Here is a 22,422-nt window from a genome sequence, read left to right as displayed (position 1 = left end):
ACCAATAAGTATTTTTCTATAAATCCGTATCTTGGATGGGCTTGAATTTTCAAACCTGGCCGCCTTTCCATCTATTTCTTTGTACTAATGCATTCAGGAAATGATGCTCTTCAAAATACTTAATGGGATATAACTCTTGGTCTTGTAAACGTTTCCTCAGGTAAAAATAACTTAGTGGTAACAGGAAGGAAATCACCCCTGGGGACCATTTTTTTCTTCTCTTAAAATTTGCAAAATTTTATTACATGCTCTAGTTATAATATAAAAAGACAAATTAGGGGCAAGTTTATTATATAATATATCATATATGTGAGAATCAGACGCCTGTTGAATTAAATTGGATATTATTTGAATGATTTAGTTTTCAAAATAACACAGGGGACAACATGGTTTTAGGGGGGGGGGGGTTGAACATTTAAATTACAATATTTTATTGGAAGAAATACAAGAATGAGTGTTTAATTCACCTATCGCCCATATTGGGTTATGCTCCGCCCATTTATGCTAATTAGCTATTGTCACGGAGACTCAGACAAACAAAGCGAAAAAGATGGCGACCGCCAAGCCTTATCGTGCGGCAAGTTTGTCTGATCTGCCAAACAATTTCCAGTTGGGGTATCTTAATTTTGAAATTTCTTTGAAATGCAAGCAGACTGGTTTCAAATATTTCAGCGAGGGATACATTCATAATGTGAAAATGTTGAAACAAGTCGTTGAGCAGACAGTAAACATCTCCGCAAAATGTCATAGAAGTCAACGAAAGAACGAGATCCCACACAGTGTTGAGATCGATGTTAATGGAGGACAGATAGAACTTTCCAACTGTTCATGCACTGCAGGGTACGTTTATTTTTCAATCATCAATTTTATCTGCATGTCGATTCAGCTGTAATCATAATCCATGTAATCCTCTCAACCATAAAACGTAACGCCCCCCCTTTTTTTACTACATGGCTATGGCCACATCTTCTGTCTGTAACTATGTACTTTGAGATTTCGCCAATATAGACGCACCCTGGATTGACAGCAAGGGTACAGCGGTTCCGTTGTTAGTTGTATATTTGACATTACAAAAATATTCTGTCAAGTCTCTTTTTTCCACAAAAGAAGTATGTTCCATTAGGATAAGGGGAACTGTCCCACTTCTTTGTGATTTTTATACAGTGCCATACAAAAACATTGCATATGTATGCATAGCAATGGTTTTGTCTATTGTAAGGGAAATACCATTTATTTTTTAGGGGTAGTGTTGGGTGTGTGGCTATATTTATATCTTTTCAATTATTATAAAGCTCCCCTTTTCTGTATTAATTTATCCTGAGAGGCCAAAACCAAGTTACATGTGTATATGCATGTTTCCTGTTACTTCTTTGGAAAATATAGGGCAGGGAAGGATAAACCCCCCCCCCCCCCCCCCATCTTTTTGGGTTTAACATTGAGTCCATCGTGTTTATTGGAGAGACATTTTGACTTTAACAGTGTGAAATGCCTCTTGAAAAATAAAAAATAAACTTTAGGGTAGGTACAGATGGGTGCGGTCCTAACCTTGACAAAAGTTAACTTAGAGTTAACTTGTTGACTGCTTTCTAAGTTAACTTGAGAATTTTTAAGCAGTCAAGCAAGTTAACTTCGTCGTTGGTGGACCAGACCTACGGTCTGCTTTTTTAGGACTGCTGCAGACCTATCGACAAGTCTGCTCCAGACCAGACCTGTGGACAAGTCTGCTTTTGACCAGTCCTGAGGACAGGTCTGCCCCAGACCAGACCTGTGGACAAGTCTGCTTTTGACCAGTCCTGAGGACAGGTCTGCCTCATACCAGACCTGTGGACAGGTCTGCTCCTGACCAGACCTGAGGACAGGTCTGCTTTTGACCAGACCTGTGGACAAGTCTGCTATTGACCAGACCTGAGGACAGGTCTGCTTATGACAGATTATCGTTATCAGAGTTTTCATATCAGCCTTGAGCTTTCCCGCATGATTAAAATATGTAAACAACATTCGCATTGTTTTTCCACAGATATCATTTATTATTTACTCGCTAGACTCTACTAAATATTATACAAATGCTCTCTTTTATTTGATATACTTGTATTCTTATATAAATAAAAAATGGCTATACGATCACACAGAGTTTTTTTTATTAGAAGGCGGATAGAAAGGTTATCCAACGCATCGGAACAATATATCACGGGATATCGGCAACATTGTTCACGTTACTTCGTTCCCCGTTGTTTACCTGTCCCTTCCTAAATTTTACTTTATGCATAAATTTATACTTGCATGGATATTTCATTGATATCCAACTTGTTTGCATTGGATTTACTATTCTATTACCCGCAGAATATTCTAACAGAAATTGTACACTGTCCGTAAGCATACAGTGTGGCAAAACTATCAACAATCTCGTCAAATTCGTCAGATTTATCGAGAGATTTGTCATTGCCGATATTTATATGGGACATCCTAAAATTATACTCAATGCGCACTCTAATGAAATAGTTGCCACTTGACGTTTATTTATAAACAAAATCAATCAACCGACATAATAGATTCCAAGAAGAGAACCTCGTATATTTGTTTTTATTAAATCATTGTAAATAGTACAAATGAATTCAGACATGTCAGTGTTGGTACTTTGATGATGTGGCATAATAGTTTTGTTTTACACGTACACCATCATGAACTCCTATATATGATCTGACTGATATAATGAATAAAGAGATGAAATTCTGACATTCTCAATTTAATCAGAATATTTTTTGCATTAATAGTTTTCCAATATTATTGATTACGTGTACATTTACGGTCCTACTAAAATGTGAACAGGAGCGCCAGGAGAAGACATTAAGGCGCTCGGTACAATGGTATGCGGGTATATAGATTTGCAAATAAAAGTGCACATATGATCAGTTTTGGTCAACTAGTTTTGTTTTCCAAGTCAGCATGAGGTATAAAACTACTGAAATTTTGTTACGTATCAATATTTTGAATAAATTTTGGTTCGCATAAATTTAGGATACCAGCATGTCCTCATTTTATTCAAAATATTGATACGTAACAAAATTTCAGTAGTTTTGATACCTCCAGCTGATTTGTACAACACGCTGGTATCCTTAATTTATGCGAACAAAAATTTGTTGTTATTAAATTGCAATATTGCTGTCCATTGTCATGATTATATTATACATTGATTCCTGACATAAAAAATATGGCTGATTTACTACTATGCGGGTACGTCATGGTGTATATAGATTTACAAATTAAATACACATATGGTCAGTTTTGGTAATGCGGTCAAATAATTTTGTTGTACAAATCAGCTGGAGGTATCAAAACTACTGAAATTTTGTTACGTATCAATATTTTGAATAAAATGAGGACATGCTGGTATCCTAAATTTATGCGAACCAACATTTGTTGTTATTATATTGCAATATTGCTGTCCATTGTCATGATTGTATTATACATTGAATCCTGACATTAAAAATAAGGCTGATTTACTATGCTGGTATATAGATTTACAATTTAAAGTTCACATATGGTCAGTTTTGGTAATGCGATCAAAAAATTTTGTTGTACAAGTCAGCTGGAGGTATCAAAACTACTGAAATTTTGTTACGTATCAATATTTTGAATAAAATAAGGACATGCTGGTATCCTAAATTTATGCGAACCAAAATTTTTTGTTATTAAATTGCAATATTGCTGTCCATTGTCATGATTGTATTATACATTGAATCCTGACATAACAAATATGGCTGATTAACTCTGTGGGTATATAGATTTAAAAATAAAAGTGCATACATGTATATGGTCAGTTTTGGTGGATGCGGTCAAATAATTTTGTTGTACAAGTCAACTGGAGGCATCAAAACTACTGAAATTTTGTTATGTATCAGTATTTTAAGTAAAAAGAGGACATGCTGGCACCCTTAATTTAGGCAAACAAAAATTTGTTGTTATTATATTGCAATATTGCTGTCCATTGTCATAATTGTATTATACATTGAATCCTGACATTTAAAATAAGGCTGATTTACTATGCTGGTATATAGATTTACAATTTGAAGTTCACATATGGTCAGTTTTGGTAATGTGGTCAAATAATTTTGTTGTACAAGTCAGCTGGAGGTATCAACACTACTGAAATTTTGTTACGTATCAATATTTTGAATAAAATGAGGACATGCTGGTATCCTAAATTGATGCGAACCCAAAATTTGTTGTTATTATATTGCAATTTTGCTGTCCATTGTCATGATTGTATTATAAATTGAATCCTGACATAAAAAATATGGCTGATTTACTATGCGGGTATATAGATTTGCAAATAAAAGTGCACATATGGTCAGTTTTGGTGGATGCAGTCAAACAATTTAGTTGTACAAGTCAGCTGGAGGTATCAAAACTACTGAAATTTTGTTACGTATCAATATTTTGAATCAAATGAGGACATGCTGGTATCCTTAAAATTGATGTGAACAAAAATTTGTTGTTATTATATTGCAATATTGCTGTCCATTGTCATGATTATATTATACATTGATTCTGGCATAAAAAATATGGCTGATTAACTATGCGGGTATATAGATTTACAAATTAAAGTGCACATATGGTCAGTTTTAATGGATGCGGTCAAATAATTGTGTTGTACAAGTCAACTGGAGGTATCAAAACTACTGAAATTTTGTTACGTATCAATATTTTGAATAAAATGAGGACATGCTGGTATCTTAAATTGATGTGAACAAAAATTTGTTGTTATTATATTGCAATATTGCTGTCCATTGTCATGATTGTATTATACATTGAATCCTGACATAAAAAATATGGCTGATTTACTATGCGGGTATATAGATTCACAAATTAAAGTGCATATATGGTCAGTTTTGGTGGATGCTTTCAAATAATTTTGTTGTACAAGTCAACAGGAGGCATCAAAACTACTGAAATTTTGTTACCTATCAGTATTATAAGTAAAAAGGGGGCATGCTGGCACCCTTAATTTAGGCGAACAAAAATTTGTTGTTATTATATTGCAATATTGCTGTCCATTGTCATGATTGTATTACACATTGAATCCTGACATTAAAAATAAGGCTGATTTACTATGCTGGTATATAGATTCACAATTTAAATTTCACATATGGTCAGTTTTGGTAATGCGGTCAAATAATTTTGTTGTACAAGTCAGCTGGAGGTATCAAAACTACTGAAATTTTGTTACGTATCAATATTTTGAATAAAATGAGGACATGCTGGTATCCTAAATTTATGCGAACCAAAATTTGTTGTTATTATATTGCAATATTGCTGTCCATTGTCATGATTGTATTATACATTGAATCCTGACATTAAAAATAAGGCTGATTTACTATGCTGGTATATAGATTTACAATTTAAAGTTCACATATGGTCAGTTTTGGTAATGCGGTCAAATAATTTTGTTGTACAAGTCAGCTGGAGGTATCAAAACTACTGAAATTTTGTTACGTATCAATATTTTGAATAAAATGAGGACATGCTGGTATCCTAAATTTATGCGAACCAAAATTTGTTGTTATTATATTGCAATATTGCTGTCCATTGTCATGATTGTATTATACATTGAATCCTGACATAAAAAATATGGCTGATTTACTATATGCGGGTATATAGATTTACAAATTAAAGTGCATATATGGTCAGTTTTGGTGGATGCGGTCAAATAATTTTGTTATACAAGTCAACTGGAGGCATCAAAACTACTGAAATTTTGTTACGTTCTGTGCGTACTTATTTTCAAATATTTGTATTTAATCCTGTTCATAAAACGGAAGTATTCATTTTCAAATTACTTTATTTTCGATGTTTATACTACGAAACAAAGATATTATTTTTTTTTAAATCAACGAAGAGCGGTCCTGGTTACAAGTTAACTTAGTGTTGAGCAGACCATGTACAAAGTAGGCTATTTTTGAGCTTACAAACTAGGGAGAGTAATAGGAAATACACAGACGAGAATATGCACTAAGAAATATAATATGTATATACTTTGTTCAAGATCTTCACATGTATACCATATATTATAATGATGTAGGCTCAATATAATGTACATGTACATGATATACTTCCTGTAACAGTTATGTACATGTATCTTTTGATCCCCTTTGGAAAGGTTCGAACAGATTTATAAAAATTTATTAGATTAATTATGTTTTGGTGCCCAGATTTCAAATTTTGGAACCTTTATTTTTTGTTTGGGGGTGGGGACTGTTGAGGGTACATGCATGTGGACCCTTATACCCTTGTAAAAGTAAACAAATTTCATGCTTAACCAAGATCATCCACTTAAATATACATTATATATTGGTATACAAATATTTGAATCAGAAAAAAGAGAATATAATAAGAAAAAAAGAATAAAAGAGAAAAAGAAAACTGTAGTGGTAGCCTTTAAAAAGCCACCTGATGAGTACCCTTGGCAGGGACGAAACAGTTACTATCTTTTACTTTAGTATTATGTACTAATGTATCAATTTAAATCAATGTTTATAATTATGAATTTAAAATAAATGCATTAAATGACTTGAACACTTTCATTATTTTATTACTGACATTGACAATTATTGACCAGGTAGAGAGTGTTATTTATAGAATCGACCACAAAAAATTTAAATCTGCAACCAGTACTCACCAATATTTCCTGGTATTTACCACTGGCATGGTAAATACTAGTATTGACCTATTTTTTGTCAACCTTGCCCCTTGTACATGTTATACTTGTACATGTATTTATATATTTGGCATGAAAATAACACATTTTATGTTTCTGTATTTTATTACAGTCTGAGTGGATGCTGTTCCCATATTGTGGGCTTAATACAAGGATTAGTTCAATGGCGAATGATGGGTCTTACAGAGCCACCTGCAGAATTATGCTGCACTAGTTTACCACAGCAATGGGGAAAGCCACGTGGGAAAGAGATTAAAGCTGTTCCTGCTCCAAGCATGATTATTGTCAAACCAAAGATGGACAGAAAAAGAAAGCCATTGAAAAATTCATTGATTGACAATAGGTAAGAGCAAAGTAATAAGAAATGTACATGTAGTGTGAAGTGTACATATTGTTTTAATGACTACCACTATGCAAAGGGGGAATTAAGTGTACCTTTGTCCACGCTCTTTTATCGTTTCCATTCTCTTACTTAAGTTAGCATCAACCAAATATTATGTACAACTTATACACAATGCTCATTATCACAAAAAGGGGCATCAGTGGCTGAGTTGTTTAAATAGTAACTCCTGTAATCACTAGCCAGTCAACACTGAGGTTGTGAGTTTGAAACCCGCTCATACCGGTGCACATGACTCAAATCAAATTGACTATGATTGTCAGTATTCCTATTGAAGGTTTGTGCTTTTCTCTGGTCACTCCGGCTTCCTCCAACAATAAAATTTGCTGCCATGAAATAGCCTAAATGTGGTGCTTAAAAGTGGTGTGTGAAAACACCAAAAATCAAATCATTATCAGAAAACTCAGATCAAGTTTGAAACTAGGTGGTGTCACCAAGTTATACCCCTTTATTAATAGAAAGATTGCAAAATCTGTTGTTTCTGTTCATGAAGTTAAGTCTCCCTCAACATTATATTTGAAACTCAAACATGATGCTTACTTAGCCTTATTTTCACAAAACACAAATGAAGTTCTAGTATGGAATGTGTCATTTTAAATTTTCTTGATTTTTGGCCCTTCATTGTGTGAACACATTTATAAATCAGTCATCTTACATCAACTGATATGGTTAATATCTGTACAGTTTATTTACCATCCATTGAAATAAATTTTTATTTTGTCTGCAAAAGAGGGAATAAGGTACCAGAGGGAGAGTCAAACTCATAGTTTGAAAATAAACTGACAAGACCATAAATAAACCAAATTAAAGATATCAGACAAATAACACTAGGTAGATGTAGTTTCAATCTGTTTAATTACTATATACTGGGATTTCATTTGACAATTACAGAGTTCTCGAAAAGTGGTGGTCCTCAGGATTTTACTACCAAAATTTTGCAAAGTAATGACACAATTTTAGTATCTTCCAATAGAGTTAATAGTGAGGACCAGCACATTTTCCTCAAGGACCACCAGGGGAAAAAAGATTTTGCAGCTGTGCTAAATTAATTGACATACATTAACAATGTGGAACTTCACCTTAAAATGAAGTGTGTGTTTATTGTCCAATCAAATTCAAACAAACGAAGCTAGCCAGTTAATCAAATTCTTTATTTACTTTGAGCCTTACAGCTCATCAGTATAATCACGTACATGTACAGTGTATACATATGGCATATTTCAAACAATATGCATAATAAACAATAGGTGACATCAGAAGTTTCATCAATACAAAATATCTTTTATTACAATTTACTGTTTCTTAATTTAAGAGAGAAATGTATATACTTTCCCAAGTTACAAAGCTGTTTTGTGTTTTCACCTGATAATAATTCTATTAATTTAAAAGTTGATTGCCTAGACCAGAAATACTTTTCGTATATTTTTTTCGCCAGTCAGTATATCTACTACATTGAAGAATAAAATGAAATTCATCCTCTATTACTCCTAAACCACTGATTATTCCACAAATTATTCATAACAAGACTATATATCAATCTTTTTACATATGTTGTCCAATTCAAACATTTTGAACAATTTCACACAACTTTTTTATAACAAGACCTAAATAATATACAATTGTCACCATTCAAAATTTTGAACCAAAATTCAAGTATTCTATAGTCACGCTCATACTGCAGTGGAAATCTACCTAATTCAAAATAAACCATCATGTTTTAGGTCTTTCTTTTGACACCCAATATCATTTTGCAGAAGTCCAAATGGACCTTTTCTATCATAGGAGATTTGTGTACTCCCCATATTTCACACCCATACATTAATATGCTACTAACATAAGTATCAAACAGACTAAGCATTGTAAATACATTTAAACATAATGATGATGCAGTTCTTCTCATACTGAACATAGCTTATTTTAACCTTGTTCTGCATATTGTTTCTGTGTATTAAGAAATTTACAATTATAAGGTATAAATAAATAATCAAAGGTTTGCTTTGCAGGCTTTTATAGAAAAGCTGTAATGGCACTTTACAGTATGTCATATCATTGTCTGTCAGGTCATATATATATATGTTGCATTTTCAACAAAAAAAATACAGTGTAACTTGATTACCTTCTCTTACGTCTAATCATATTATTATTTAGTAGGTTTAATACTGCTCCTCTAAATGCCATAGATGTGCTCCTAAATGTACATGTAAGTCTAATTAACAATGTCTTTAATTATTTGTTCGAAGTACAATAAGTAATATTTATAAAATAATGTCTATGATTGCAGGAAGATCCAAGTAAAAGAATCAGACATTTCATATCTGAACAGCTTAAAAGGTTATCCCATCAGCTATCTAGCACACAACACACCAGTCATGCAGGACACAAGTTATGGACCCTTTCCACTTGGAAGTGCATTAAGTACTCAAGTAAGTTAAATTCAAATTATAAACAATACTTTTCTAATAATTTGTATATAAACTTGTTCGATTTTATTAAGAGTTTTATTATTTGGGTTCTTTAATATGCTGAGTCTGACTGTGTACCTAAAGGTTAAATATAAGTACCATATTGATGAATTGGTCTACATTACGGCCCAAAGGGTCCAAAATTAAACTTAGTTCAATTTTATCAAAAATTGAATTCCAGGGATTTTTTATTATACTGAATCTAACTGTGTATCTAAAAGTTTAATTTAGGTACTGTTATCAAATTGGCCTACATTAAGGTCCAAAGGGTCCAAAATTAAACTTAGTTTGATTTCTTCAAAAATTGAATACTTGGGGTTCTTTTATATGCTAAATCTAACTGTATTTAGATTTCTAATTTTGGGTCCAATTTTCATATTGGTTTATATTAATGTCCAAAGGGTCCAAAACTAAACTTGGTGTGATTTAAAAAAAAATAGAATTCTTGGGGTTCTTTTATAAGCTGAATCCAACTGTGTATTCAGATTTATAATTTTGGGTCCAATTTTCATATTGGTTTACATTAAGGTCCAAAGGGTGGAAAACTAAACTTGGTTTGATTTTAACACAAATAAAATGTTTGGTAGTTATTTGAAATGCTGCATCAAAACATGTATTTAGATTTTTAATTATGAACCATTGTTATCAAGTCTTCAAGTTGGTCCAAATTAGGGTCGAAAACTAATCTTCAACAAAAATTAAGTTCTGGGGTTCTTTGATATGCTGAATCTAACTGACCCCAGAAACCCCCCTCTGGATCCGCTACTGTGACTGAGTATTAAATACTTGTAAGCTGTACATGTCTTTTGTTTCAAGTTATTGGTTGAACTAGTGCATACTATACTTTAATGTTTAATGCAATATGCTAATGAGGGAGGACAGGAGGGGTCCTGATCCTGAACATGAAATCCTTATGTTCTGAATTTAAAATAAATGAATTAGCTAAATTCTTAGATAAGGGCATACGATACAGTTACAGGGGAGGTAATAAGGTTGTTAATGTAAATTGTTATTTTTGCGACGTCAAACTATGACTTGTTAGTGGGAGATATCATGGACATAATTGTGCAAATCGTGATACAAGCATGAAATTTGGTATAAAGGTTAACTAAATGATACTTATAAAAAATCCGCTGCTGGCCAGAAAAAATAATCATTTTTTCAAGATGGCCACCACACATTTTGAAAATGGCGTCATAACAAATTAGCCATTAATGGTTAATCCTTTGAAAGGTGTGTTATTTCTAAAATCCATTGTTAGATTTGATAAAAAGAAAATGACAGTTCATAAATAACGACTAGACAATACATTAATGAAACTTAAGGTGACTTCCGGTTTCAAAATGTCGGCTAACGAGTCAAAAATTTCGATTTTTTTTACTTTCAAGCAATTTTACAAGGGATTTTAATCCTTGAAAGATGTGTTATGTATATTCAATGTAAGATATGATAAAACGTTAAAAACAGCTCCTTAGTACGACAAAACAACACATAACTGAAGAAAAATAGTGGTTTCCGGTTCCAAATTAGATGCAAATACGTAAAAAATATTTTTCATCAACTTAACAATTATAATACATGCATGAAAAACAAGCATGAAATTTGGTATACAGGTGGACTGAACGATAATTAAAAGAAATCAGGTGCTGGCCATCAAAAATTTCCATTTTTTCAAGATGGCCACCGATCATTTTGCAAATGGCGTCATATCCAGTTGTAAATCTCTGAAAGTTGTGTTATAGGTATAATCCAATGTAAGGTTTTATTAAGCGTAAATTACAGTTCCTAAAGTACGGAAAAACAACACACAAATGACAAAAAAGAGTGATTTCCGGTTTCAAAATGGCGGCTAAATTTTTGAAAATGTATTTTTTTATAATTTTCATCATCTTAACAAGTAATTTTACATTCTTTGTAAAGATTGAATGTCTAGTTTTATTAGAAAGACAGGTTCGTTATCTTAAAATTATCGGTCAGTAGCCAATAACAAAACTCGTACTCGGACAGAACGGTAGCATTTACAGTCACTAACACAACTGGATGTTTCGCCTCGTCATTTCAAAAGTTCCCGACAGGAGGATGCAACTTTAACGGTAGCCGAAGGAGTCCTCGATTTTTTTCTTTCATCCAACCCTAGTGTTCATTAATTGGTACATAAATCAGGCTGAGCCCAAACTTATCATCCTTGATACGCTGCTCCTTCGATGTGCTCCGAAGAAAAAAACTCTTGTAGGCGGAACTACATCACAATGCCGCTGCTTCCTGGGTAAAAATTTACATCGTGCCTCGTTAACAGCAAATAGTGATGTTGTTTTGTCATACATGATGCAAACAAATGGTTCTTTTATGTCCGTGTATGTGTCTTTATACTTCAGCAAAGAAATAAGTACGTCCCTTACATGTTGAAATACTTCCTATGTCATCCAAACTGACCTATTCCCTTAGTGTCACATGCACTGAATGTATGAATAAAACGAAGAGTAGCTACACGAGGACCAAACACATTTGATATATCACGTACAGGAAGCCATCAAAAGTCTTCATTCCTGCCAAAACCTATCCACAGTTTGTTCCACCATAGTTTTGGAGTGCTGCAATTCTTAATACTACTACATCTGTGTCGGTGCTACCTTGAATTACCGTCCTACAACAATTTTCATAATCAGGCCGAACATGGACAAACATTCGTATATCTGCTTCTCCATGCTTACAAGGGGTAGCTGGAAAGTATCCTTAATAGTCTATACAGAAGCATTTGTGTCGGCAAGACACTTGAAAAATTTCGTTTCGTTGTCATCTTCATAGAGAAAACTACTCCAGAACCCAAGTTTTGTCTTCTCACATCTAGCCTTTCAATGATTCATTTAGTAAATCTAAAACAATATCTACTCTTGAATACTTATCGATGCAAAATTTTATTTAAGGCCGTATAGCACAATTGCAAAATCATCCAATATTGATTCCCTACAAGGTGGTCTGGAATTAACCATTGCTGCTCTATCAACGATAAATGCGTAAGAATTTGGATCTGCAAATTACAAAATGTTTCAAGTTTATCCATTTGCACCGATTTAATACCACTGTTTAAAATGACATTCGAAGACAAAAACGGAGGAGCAGTTTGTCTTTATGGATTTAGAAATATTCCAAATCAATTTGTCCACTGCGACAAAAAATAAAGACTAGAAAAGATATATAAGAGCTCTAGCTTTGTTTTTTACAAAAACGTTTACAGTTTTATATAAAAAGAGTTGTTCTTTTTAATCTGGTTATAAGAAACCGGTTCTCCTTCGTTTTGTATTTACTTCAAAGGATCTTCAAATTATTTGCCTTTGGTCTTTTTAAAGAAACCCTTGTGTGTTCATTAAGTCGTTCATCTATTATAGAATGCCTCAAACCACTAGATCTTGCAAATTTATCTGATAGTCTACTGACTTCTGGTCTAGCTACCATCAATACGTCTAAATGAGGTCTTCGGTTAAACCTATGACAACACATCGCCCTTTACAATTGCATTATACTGTTTTTGTCTGAACAATTGTGTTATAAGAAAAATATTTTTTGGTCTTACGTACAGTAAAATTATCATTTTCAAAATCAATTGCCAACTGTGGGTGACTTAAGAGAAGGGAAGCCATATCTCGGAGAAGGTCGGTCGCGATCGAGAATATTTTACACGATCAAGACCTAAATGAATACAGTATCATGCTTTATATGGACTGTTTGTACAAAATCTGACTTATGAAATAAGCATACTACCAAATTAACAAGAAGTTCTTATTTTATAATTGAACGCCAGGAATTGAACTGTGGTAGAGATGACTATATTTTCTTACGCCAGTCTATCAAATCATTGAACGTCACAGAGTCATGACATGATTATAATTTCTCTTTTTAGCTTTCTTAAGCCGATATATATCTTTCAAGCTAAAACACATAGAGTTATCTGATGCGCGTGTCTAGTCCTAGGTACATTTGAACATACATACAAGAATATGCCGTTCTAGTTGTTGCAATAATGGTTTTAGTGAGGAAACATGAAACATGTGTCCATCTACCTTCACGTAATATATCACTGAGAACTTTAACACAAGTCATTTCAATGTGAAATCCACCTAACATGACGATAACGTATCTTCAATGTACAAATCAGGCAATTCCCACTGAATTTCCATTACCAAAAAAGGCTGATCTACCGTTACTATTGATGTTTTTCTCGTTTTAACCACATTTTCCGTCTTATCCATCAAATACCTGTGCATTGCAACTGAATTGGATTGTTTTTAAACAGTGGCATCATAGATTTTACACTTACTTGCTTTTTAGAGTAATGAGATGAACTACGATTTATACCAGTTTACCCTGGTAGTGAATACAAATCACTCATTATGTCTATAAATAGTTTGCGCATGCGCAAAATTGTTAAATCATGTGTGTTATAAACTTGAAAAATGTTATCAAACCAAATCATGATATCATTGAAAATCCCAAATCACTTATTTTATAGTAACTAGTTAAAATATTTTTTAATGAATGTTGTTACATTTTCGCGCTTGCGCAAACCCGGTTTGTGTCAAATACTCATGTCTAGTGAATTTTTCACATGTAAAGAAGGTAGCTACCAAACCTGACGGCTGTTTTTCACTAATAGAAGGTAAACGAAAAGTTTTCCAGAAAAAAACAGTATTTCCAAACTGAAAAAACAGCCATTTTGGAAAACGGCGGTGGCCATCTTGAAAAAATGATTTTTTTTAATGGCCAGCAGTTGTTTCTTTAAAAGTATATAATAATGATGCTTTGTGGTAATTTTCATGCTTGTATCATCATTTGCACAATTCCCTCGATTTTGCCTGCTAATATCTTCCACTATGTCTGGAAAAACTGATTTTTATCATTCAAACTGATTTATCTTAAAAACAAGTTCATGGACCCCTTTTTTTTAAAACGGCGATTTGTTCCATTTTGCAAGGAGTGTGACCCAAAATTTATAAAACTGTAAAAAGTGGATTTTTTTTAATTTTGACAAACATACAGCAAAAAATGATGTTTTTCTTTCTCAATTCATTAACATTTGATAAATATGAGTTATTTCTGAATAAAAATTGCATAATTTTTTAGGATACTTATAAATACAGAAATTATCGATAATTTAACAAAAAACAATTTGGGTTTATCTTATAAAACAAAAATGTTAAAGTTTTGTCTTTCTTTTGAAAAAGAAAATACGGCTAGAATTCTGTATTTTGAGCAAGTATACAATATTTCTACCTCATTTTACTCAAAAAGTACCACATGAAGGTATATTCTTATAACATATTTGATTTTATAATCAGGTAAATAATAGCCTAGATGCATATTTTCATCAACTTGTAAATATATGACCAAAACTGTATTGTATGCCCTTAATTGAAAATATGAACAAAAAACAGACACATGTTCATTGTACTAAAATACATGTAATTATTTTCGACGAATAATTGGTTTTTGAAAAGTTGTTAAAAAACAACATACATTCCAAATCTGGTTAACACGTCCAAACAAAGATAAAGGTACTTTTTGTCCAACTATTTTAAACTTCTTCACAGAACCTATAGTACGCTCAACATGTACGCGATGTGCAGCAATCTTCTTTGTTAAAAGTGCATCTGCTTGAGTCATTTGTAATCCAGCATTAGCAAAAGGTGGGATGTTTAACTTTAGTTTGCAATCTTCAACTTCTTTATGAATATTAAAACCCTTGTCTGCCATAATACCATCACCTTCCTTGATATGACCATGCTGTACTAAGTTTTGTAACATCTTCTTTAATCCCGATTGTTCAAATATATCTTTGTCTGATATAGCACCAGAAAATAAACATGAAGTAAATAAAAGTGACCCTCTAGGATCAACTGCTACCAAAGCTTTTAAAGTGTTTGTAGACTTGTAATTTGAATATGACTGTGACTGTGCATGCAGAGAAGAAGGCTTCTGTATTTTGATTTCTGTACCATCAATTATTGCCAAAGTATTAGGAAAATCCCTTTTATAATTTTCAGGCATATTTTTAATAATCATGTCACGTGGCGGCCAAGTACATACTGCTCCAAACCTTAAGTACATGAAATTTATCCAGTCACAAAAAAGTGAACTACAGTCTTGTGTAGATATTTGAAATCTGTATCCCAAATCTGTAAAGTCCAAATTATTTCTCAATTTACATAATGTAAAAAAAAACTGGTCCTTGATTTTTATCTTTATCTTCATATTCTTTGACATTTTTAAGGGATAATTTGATGAATCTGGCACTAAAAACTTAAAAACTGCATTAAATTCAGTATTGTTAAAGCCACTGTAGTATCTCAACATTTTGTCATCTTTAGTAAAGTTTTCAGCTGAAAAAATTGACCTTTCCCTCTGTTGAACTTGAAATATTTTCTGGGATTTCCTGGATGCATTATTCAATGTTAGCTTTTCATTATCCAATATTTTTCTTGCAAGGTCTCTCTCCAAAATCTCCTTTTGCACTGTTAGAGACAGAATATCAATTGGGTCAGCCCCTGAAATATAAAAAATATCATTAGATTCTTGTGACTTCTAAATATATGTTTGTTAAAGAAAAAAAAGTTGGAATCTGATTTTTTTTAGTTTCAAACAGATCAGAAAAAAATTTGATGATGTTGTTTTGTCTATCAGTTCATAGACAAAATTTATTGATGTGAGCCTGATGTCGTCAACTTTATTTCATGGTTTACTCCAGTATAAAAGAGAATTTAGAATTAAATTATGAGAAAAAACTGATATATTTTATCTGTCAATTAGTAATAACATAAGATATTGTGGTGCAGACTTAAAAATAAAAAAAATTGTAAGGGTTCCGCAGAACCCAGTGTCTCGCCTATTTTTACTATTAATCTCAGGCTCAACAAAAATGAGGCAAAAAATCAATGAAAATATTCCTCTTGATACTATCTAATGATTGTAAGAAGCTTCTGTCCAAGTTTGGTAAAAATCTAGGATAGTTAATGAAACTAATAAATGTTTTGAAAACTTTAACTGCAGACTGTATGTAATGTTAACTGTAAGAAAATCTAAGTCCATTTAATATTAAAATACAGAAAAAATGGAGTTATCTTTTTACAAAATTTACTTCTGGATACTATCTTATGATCATAAATAAGCTTCTGTCCAATTTTGGTACAAACCAAGGATAGTTTAAGAAAGTTATTAATTTTTTAAAAACTTTAACCAGAGTGAATGGAATGTTTCCCCGCAGAAAAACTAAGTCCATTTAAGAGTAGAATACAGAAAAAATGGATTTATTTTTTTACAAAATTTACTTCTGGATACTATTTTATGATCATAAACAAGCTTCTGTCCAAGTTTTGTACAAATCAAGTATAGTTTAAGAATGTTATTAAAATTCTAATACACAGAGTGAATGTAATGTTTCCCTGCAGAAAAAAACTAAGTCCATTTAAAGGTAAAATACAGAAAATGGAATTTTATTTTTTTTAAATTTACTTCTGGATACTATCTTATGATCATAAGGCTAGACAAAAACCAGTGTGCACCATTTTTTTTATGTTATTTCTCCATAAACAGAAAAATAATTTCAGTTATTTCCTTAAATATTAAAATTTTAACAATCCCCTTTCTTTTTAGGCAGACTTTTATTCACAGAGAGAGATAGTTCCAGTGGAAACTGTTTGTGGAGATTTAGTTTTTCCGAAAGAAAATGGTCAATCTGTTTTATCAGAAAAATACAACACTTTGATAGACACCATTTCAAATGATGAAGTAAACATTATAGAAGAACAGACCAGAGAACAAGCTCAATGTGAAAAGTGGTTTAAGGAAAGAGAAAAGAGAATAACAGCATCAAACTTTCATAGAATTGTCAAAAGAAAAGCTGCAATTAATGACAAGTTCATTCTTTCCATAATGAAGCCAAAGCCTTTCACTAGTAAAGCAACATCATATGGAAGAAACAATGAAATAAAAGCTAGAAACTCATATGTTCAAACTTCTGGCCATCATGTTCATGATTGTGGGTTTGTAGTTAACCCGAGGTACCCTTTTATTGGTGCTACTCCAGATGCCAAAATATGTGACAATTGTGTAACTGGAATTATGGAAATTAAATGTCCATTTAGCCAAAGAGATAACCTAATCACTGACGCAATGCAGGGTGCAGACTTTTGTTTAGAGTTGTCTGAAAATGGACCGAAATTAAAAATCAGTCATGATTATTTTATTCAGGTACAAGGTCAATTACTTGTAACAGGTTCTCAGTTTTGTGATTTTGTAGTCTATACAAAGAAGGACATCCATATTGAAAGAATTTATCCAGACAAAGCTGTAATGCAAAACATTCTTAATAAGCTTGCAGACTTTTATTTTGATCATGTACATTTATAATTTTATTCAGTGTGTAAGAAGTTTCTTGCAGGTTAATTCATTTCATGTTTGACAAAAAAAAATCATTTATAAGAATACTAGTTGTGTCATTGGCATTCATATCACACTCTTATTTATATATTACCATGTTTTAGGTGAAATAAAAAAAATGTACAACTTATATAAATGATAAAATGAATCAGAAAAGCATTACTTTAGGAATAAATATATAATTGGAAAATTTTATAGGTTTAATGCAAAGAACTCCTTATCAAGATATTTGATGTTAAGGAAATGGCAGGGAAAGGATTTCTCAGACTTTTACCTTATATATTTGGCTTTTGTATTATTTGGGTCACAAATTGTAAGAAAAGAAATCTTCAGTTTGCTTATATTTTGTAAATGATCATTTAAATATTTCTATAAAAAGAAAAGTGTGTGATGGGGAAAAATATTTAACCCTATGTCTTAGTTAGGGGAAACGCAAGAAGTTCGAAAATTTGACAAGGAAAAAAAAAACTGTTTGCAGGATGTTAAAAGCATAATTTTTAATTATTATATTGGAAGTTAAAGTTGTACCTAACACTTATTTAAGTTCAGGGGATTAAATCTGTGATATCACCTAGATGTTTTAATCACCTTGCATTGTTAATAAAATATAAAGCTTTTTAATTATCAGAAATAGTGTTTGTCAAACTACTATATCTCTTACAATTTTTCAAAGGATCAAAATAAATATTTTGTAAACAAATTTATGAAAATTAAACGAGCCAAATTAATTTAAGTCCAGGTGTTGAGTGACACCTAAATTGGTGTCATTTTGGTATATACATGTATAGTACATATAAATGGTTTGTCAAAGAACCCCTTCTTATTTTTAAGCCTTGGACATTTTTTAAGAATCCCTCCTCTTGCTGACTTCATGTCGAACATTCTTTTTAATTTGTACGATTATTACTTTATCAAGATTTTCAGCATACCTAACACTGCAGGGAGAAAACTCTGTAAAATCAGCTAAACGTTTTAATTAACTTGCATTGTTAAGGAAACATTAAGCTTCTCAATGATCAAAATTACTGTCTGTCAAACTGCTATGTAAGCAGTGTAAATTTCTGGTAAAATGGTTGGTTCAAATTTTTAGAAATTTTTAAATTTTTGTCAATTGATGATCAAAGTTAATACTTTGTCAAAATTTTGTGAAAATTAAACGAGCCAAATTAATTTTAGTAATATTGTTAGGTTCCACCTTAAAAGTAATTCAATTCTGAAAGTGATATATATCAATAAATAAATTTAGAGAAAACTTTAAAAAAAAATAATCTACTATTTCAAAGTTTAATACAAGGTCAACAATAAAAGAGCGCTTATTTTATACCAAGATTGATTTTTTTAACAAAATTAAAATGTGTTTGTTTGTTGTACATGCTGTTTTCTGCTTCTTGGTTGGATTGTGGTCTTTCTGACGCATACCCCATTTCAACTCACAATTTTATGTTATTGAATCACCTTGCATACTAACAACTGTATTAATAAACAGTACTGATCACAAACTTTGTGTTATGTCATTTATCATTTGTGTACCAAAAAATTGAACCATCAACAAATGAAAACATCTTTTTGAGAAAGTTTAGTAGTCCTGAAAAGGACTGTTTTTGTAATCATTGTCATCCTCTGCTGTACAAATATCAGTCTTAGGCACACATTTCAACTTACATCCTCCTTCTGTTTGTATAGCAACAGTGTTTTCTTTGTTAAAATCTGGTGATATATTTTCTTTGTTGGAATCTGGTGTTATTTCTGTTGTTTGAATTTCTGATGTTTCACTGAAATAACAAGAAACAGTTAGTCAAAGGGAGACAACTCGAATTTGTGAATTTATTTTAAGCGATTTCTAATTAAAAAAGAAAGATATATGTAAAAGACCTTTGAAATAGGAGAGGGCCATTTCATAAAAAAATAATGAATATTGATAAAGGTACCTGTATATTATTTTATTTACAGTAATTTCTTAAACAAAGCTAGTGTGTCATATATTTCTGCATTTGCTTTTTACTTCTGCTCTAATTTAAAATAAATTAGGGTTTGTTGTTACTGTTAATAGTTTCTTGAAATATTGACTTGTCCAGACTTAAGATATAAAATATGAATAGCTTGTTTGATTTCCAATGAGACAACTCTGTACATGAAACCAAATGACACAGAAAATTAACGACTGTAGGTCACTGTATAGCCATCAACAACAAGCAAAGTTCATACCACATAATCACCTGTAAAAGGCCCCGAAATGACAAATATTAAGCAAGAAAACAAGGAAACAAATGGATGTTACATGTAGTCCAGATGTATGTCACCTTTTAAAAACAATCATAACCTGTAATGCTTTATATTTTGGTTTATGGATAAAGTCACTGTATAGTTCAGTATTGATAAAAATGAATGACGGGAGAAAAAAAAAGATTTTTATGGGTTACATATTTATGACCAATTATTATATTTATAAGGGACATATTTTCATAAAATTTGCATCTACCTGTAGATCAATTTTCTTTTCACTTGTCTGTTTGGTGCAGCTTTTGGGGTTTCAATCACTCTTTTGGTGAGGACTTTTCTTGCTGGTTTTGGATTCGTCCATCAAATGGTATCGGGTCGGGATATTCTTCTGTTGGCCCATTTTTGTTGACAAAATGCTGAAATAGAGAACCTAAAAAATTGTACACTGTATTTACTGGAAGGATTATCAGTTAAATTATGAAACAGCAGCTTAGATTTGTTTTAAATCAATTAATCAACATCATAAAATGTGTGTGTACCTAGAATATGTGCGTTCTAGTGAGGGTCTATCTGACACATGTAATTTTTACAGGGTTTTATGTCTTTCTGATAACAAAGTTACCGTAACCCGTTGCCAATTCAGTAGGATGAGTCAGTATAAAAAAAGACTTATACAAAAATACATGTATGAGACATTTTTTAATCGTTAATGATTTAAACTTGTAATGAACTCTATCAGATCATAAATGCAGTTCAGACTTTTTACACATTTTTCTTTCATTATCAATGAAAAATCTCCACCAAGGACCAAAAGTATGTAACATAAACAGTTATAGGTACAAAATGTAATAGTAAAACCTACAACATGGAACCTTGGGTCAAACTGCTTCAAGTGCCAATTAGACAATTAGTTGTTCATCACAATGTGTATTTCACAAATATCTTTCATTTCTATGGCCTAATTATTACTGCACTGAACGTTGGGATTGCCTTGTGCAATGTTTGACATGGCAAATGTTTCAATAATAGAAATGTATTTTGATCGTGTTTGTTTTAAAGATAACATAGTAATTTTGTTTAAAAAAAAAAACAAATAGAAAAGAGTAAATAAATAGTGCACTTTAAAGTACTGATTATCATTGTGTATGTGGTTTTAAAGCAAAACAGATAAGAAAACAACTGTGTATATATAATATCTAAAGTTCAGAAGTAAAAAAAGTAATGGCAGTCAAATAAAACATTCATTTCCCTCGACTGTAGGAGATATGAAGATTAGTTCACCCTCGAAAAGTCATATGCCCTCGTGAAATATGATTTTTTTGGGTTAACAAATCTTTATATCTCCCTCAAACACATGAAATATATGCATAATATTCTACCCCCAGGACGAAGAACACTTCTTTCCAGCTTAAATAATCCAATTGTCCCACCAGAAAAAAAAACTAAGTCCAAATATCTGAAAAATTTCGCCAGCACGGCTCCTAGAAAAAGGGTTTTCAATATATTACGAGACAAAGACCAAAAGTTTGGGCAAAAGAAAGAAAATATACCTAGAAGTGAGGGCAGTTCCCCTTATCCTAAAGGAACATACTTCTATGCAAAGAGATAGCTTTCAAAAATTCATGAATCAAGTAATTCCTTTTGTTAAGTGACTTACCCTCTCTTGTGTATGCAAGGCATAATTAAATATTTGTAGTGTACACAAAAGTTATCAAAACAGTGGAGGAAGATACAAAGATGATAACTAAAACATGGTTGGAAAATACATTGGACAGTTGGAAGGACTTTGTTACTGTATAATAAATGCTTACATTTACATATTTGAAACCAATCTCTTGACAATTTATTTATTTTTATGTATATTCGTGTAAAGTTAATGTGTCGGTCGTGTTTGTGCATGACTTATGTTATGACTTTAGGCACACAAAAAGGGGGGGGTATGGACTGTCACAGGCTGTGTTTTGGGGTCTAAGACATCAATTTTTGATCAATGGTTATATTTAAAACAAGAATACTGTTGAATCCTTTCAATTTAAAGTATTTGATTTGTTTCAGTATACCTTTGAACAAATGTAAGTTGCTCTCGTTATCCGTTCAACATTGAACTGTGAGTGCGGTCTTCCGCAGGCCTTTATCCATTTCAGACACTTTTCTAAGTTGTTTGACTTCTTCGGAAATGGCAAAAAACGTACACC

At 31.9% G+C, this 22,422-nt stretch overlaps 1 protein-coding gene across 1 annotated transcript; it reads left to right on the top strand.

Moving 5' to 3' along the window:
* The first annotated feature begins 513 nt into the window (after positions 1-513).
* Positions 514-18,076, top strand: LOC134718318 (uncharacterized). Its single transcript, XM_063580813.1, has 4 exons — positions 514-840; positions 6,828-7,058; positions 9,397-9,538; positions 17,222-18,076. The coding sequence occupies exons 1-4, from the start codon at positions 551-553 to the stop codon at positions 17,975-17,977; spliced, it is 1,419 nt and encodes a 472-aa protein (XP_063436883.1). The 5' UTR covers positions 514-550; the 3' UTR covers positions 17,978-18,076.
* Positions 18,077-22,422: the final 4,346 nt, after the last annotated feature.

Source organism: Mytilus trossulus, chromosome 5 (assembly GCF_036588685.1).
Source record: "Mytilus trossulus isolate FHL-02 chromosome 5, PNRI_Mtr1.1.1.hap1, whole genome shotgun sequence".
Taxonomy (NCBI): Eukaryota; Metazoa; Mollusca; class Bivalvia; order Mytilida; family Mytilidae; genus Mytilus; species Mytilus trossulus.
This window is presented reverse-complemented; position numbering and strand designations above follow the sequence as displayed.

What these genes read in the sequence shown, in the direction of transcription:
- LOC134718318 (XM_063580813.1), top strand. Translation starts at nt 551, where the DNA reads ATGGCGACCGCCAAGCCTTATCGTGCGGCAAGTTTGTCTGATCTGCCA. An exon ending in AACTGTTCATGCACTGCAGG is followed by an intron (nt 841 to 6,827) that starts GTACGTTTATTT and finishes ATTTTATTACAG; the next exon opens with TCTGAGTGGATGCTGTTCCC. An exon ending in AATTCATTGATTGACAATAG is followed by an intron (nt 7,059 to 9,396) that starts GTAAGAGCAAAG and finishes CTATGATTGCAG; the next exon opens with GAAGATCCAAGTAAAAGAAT.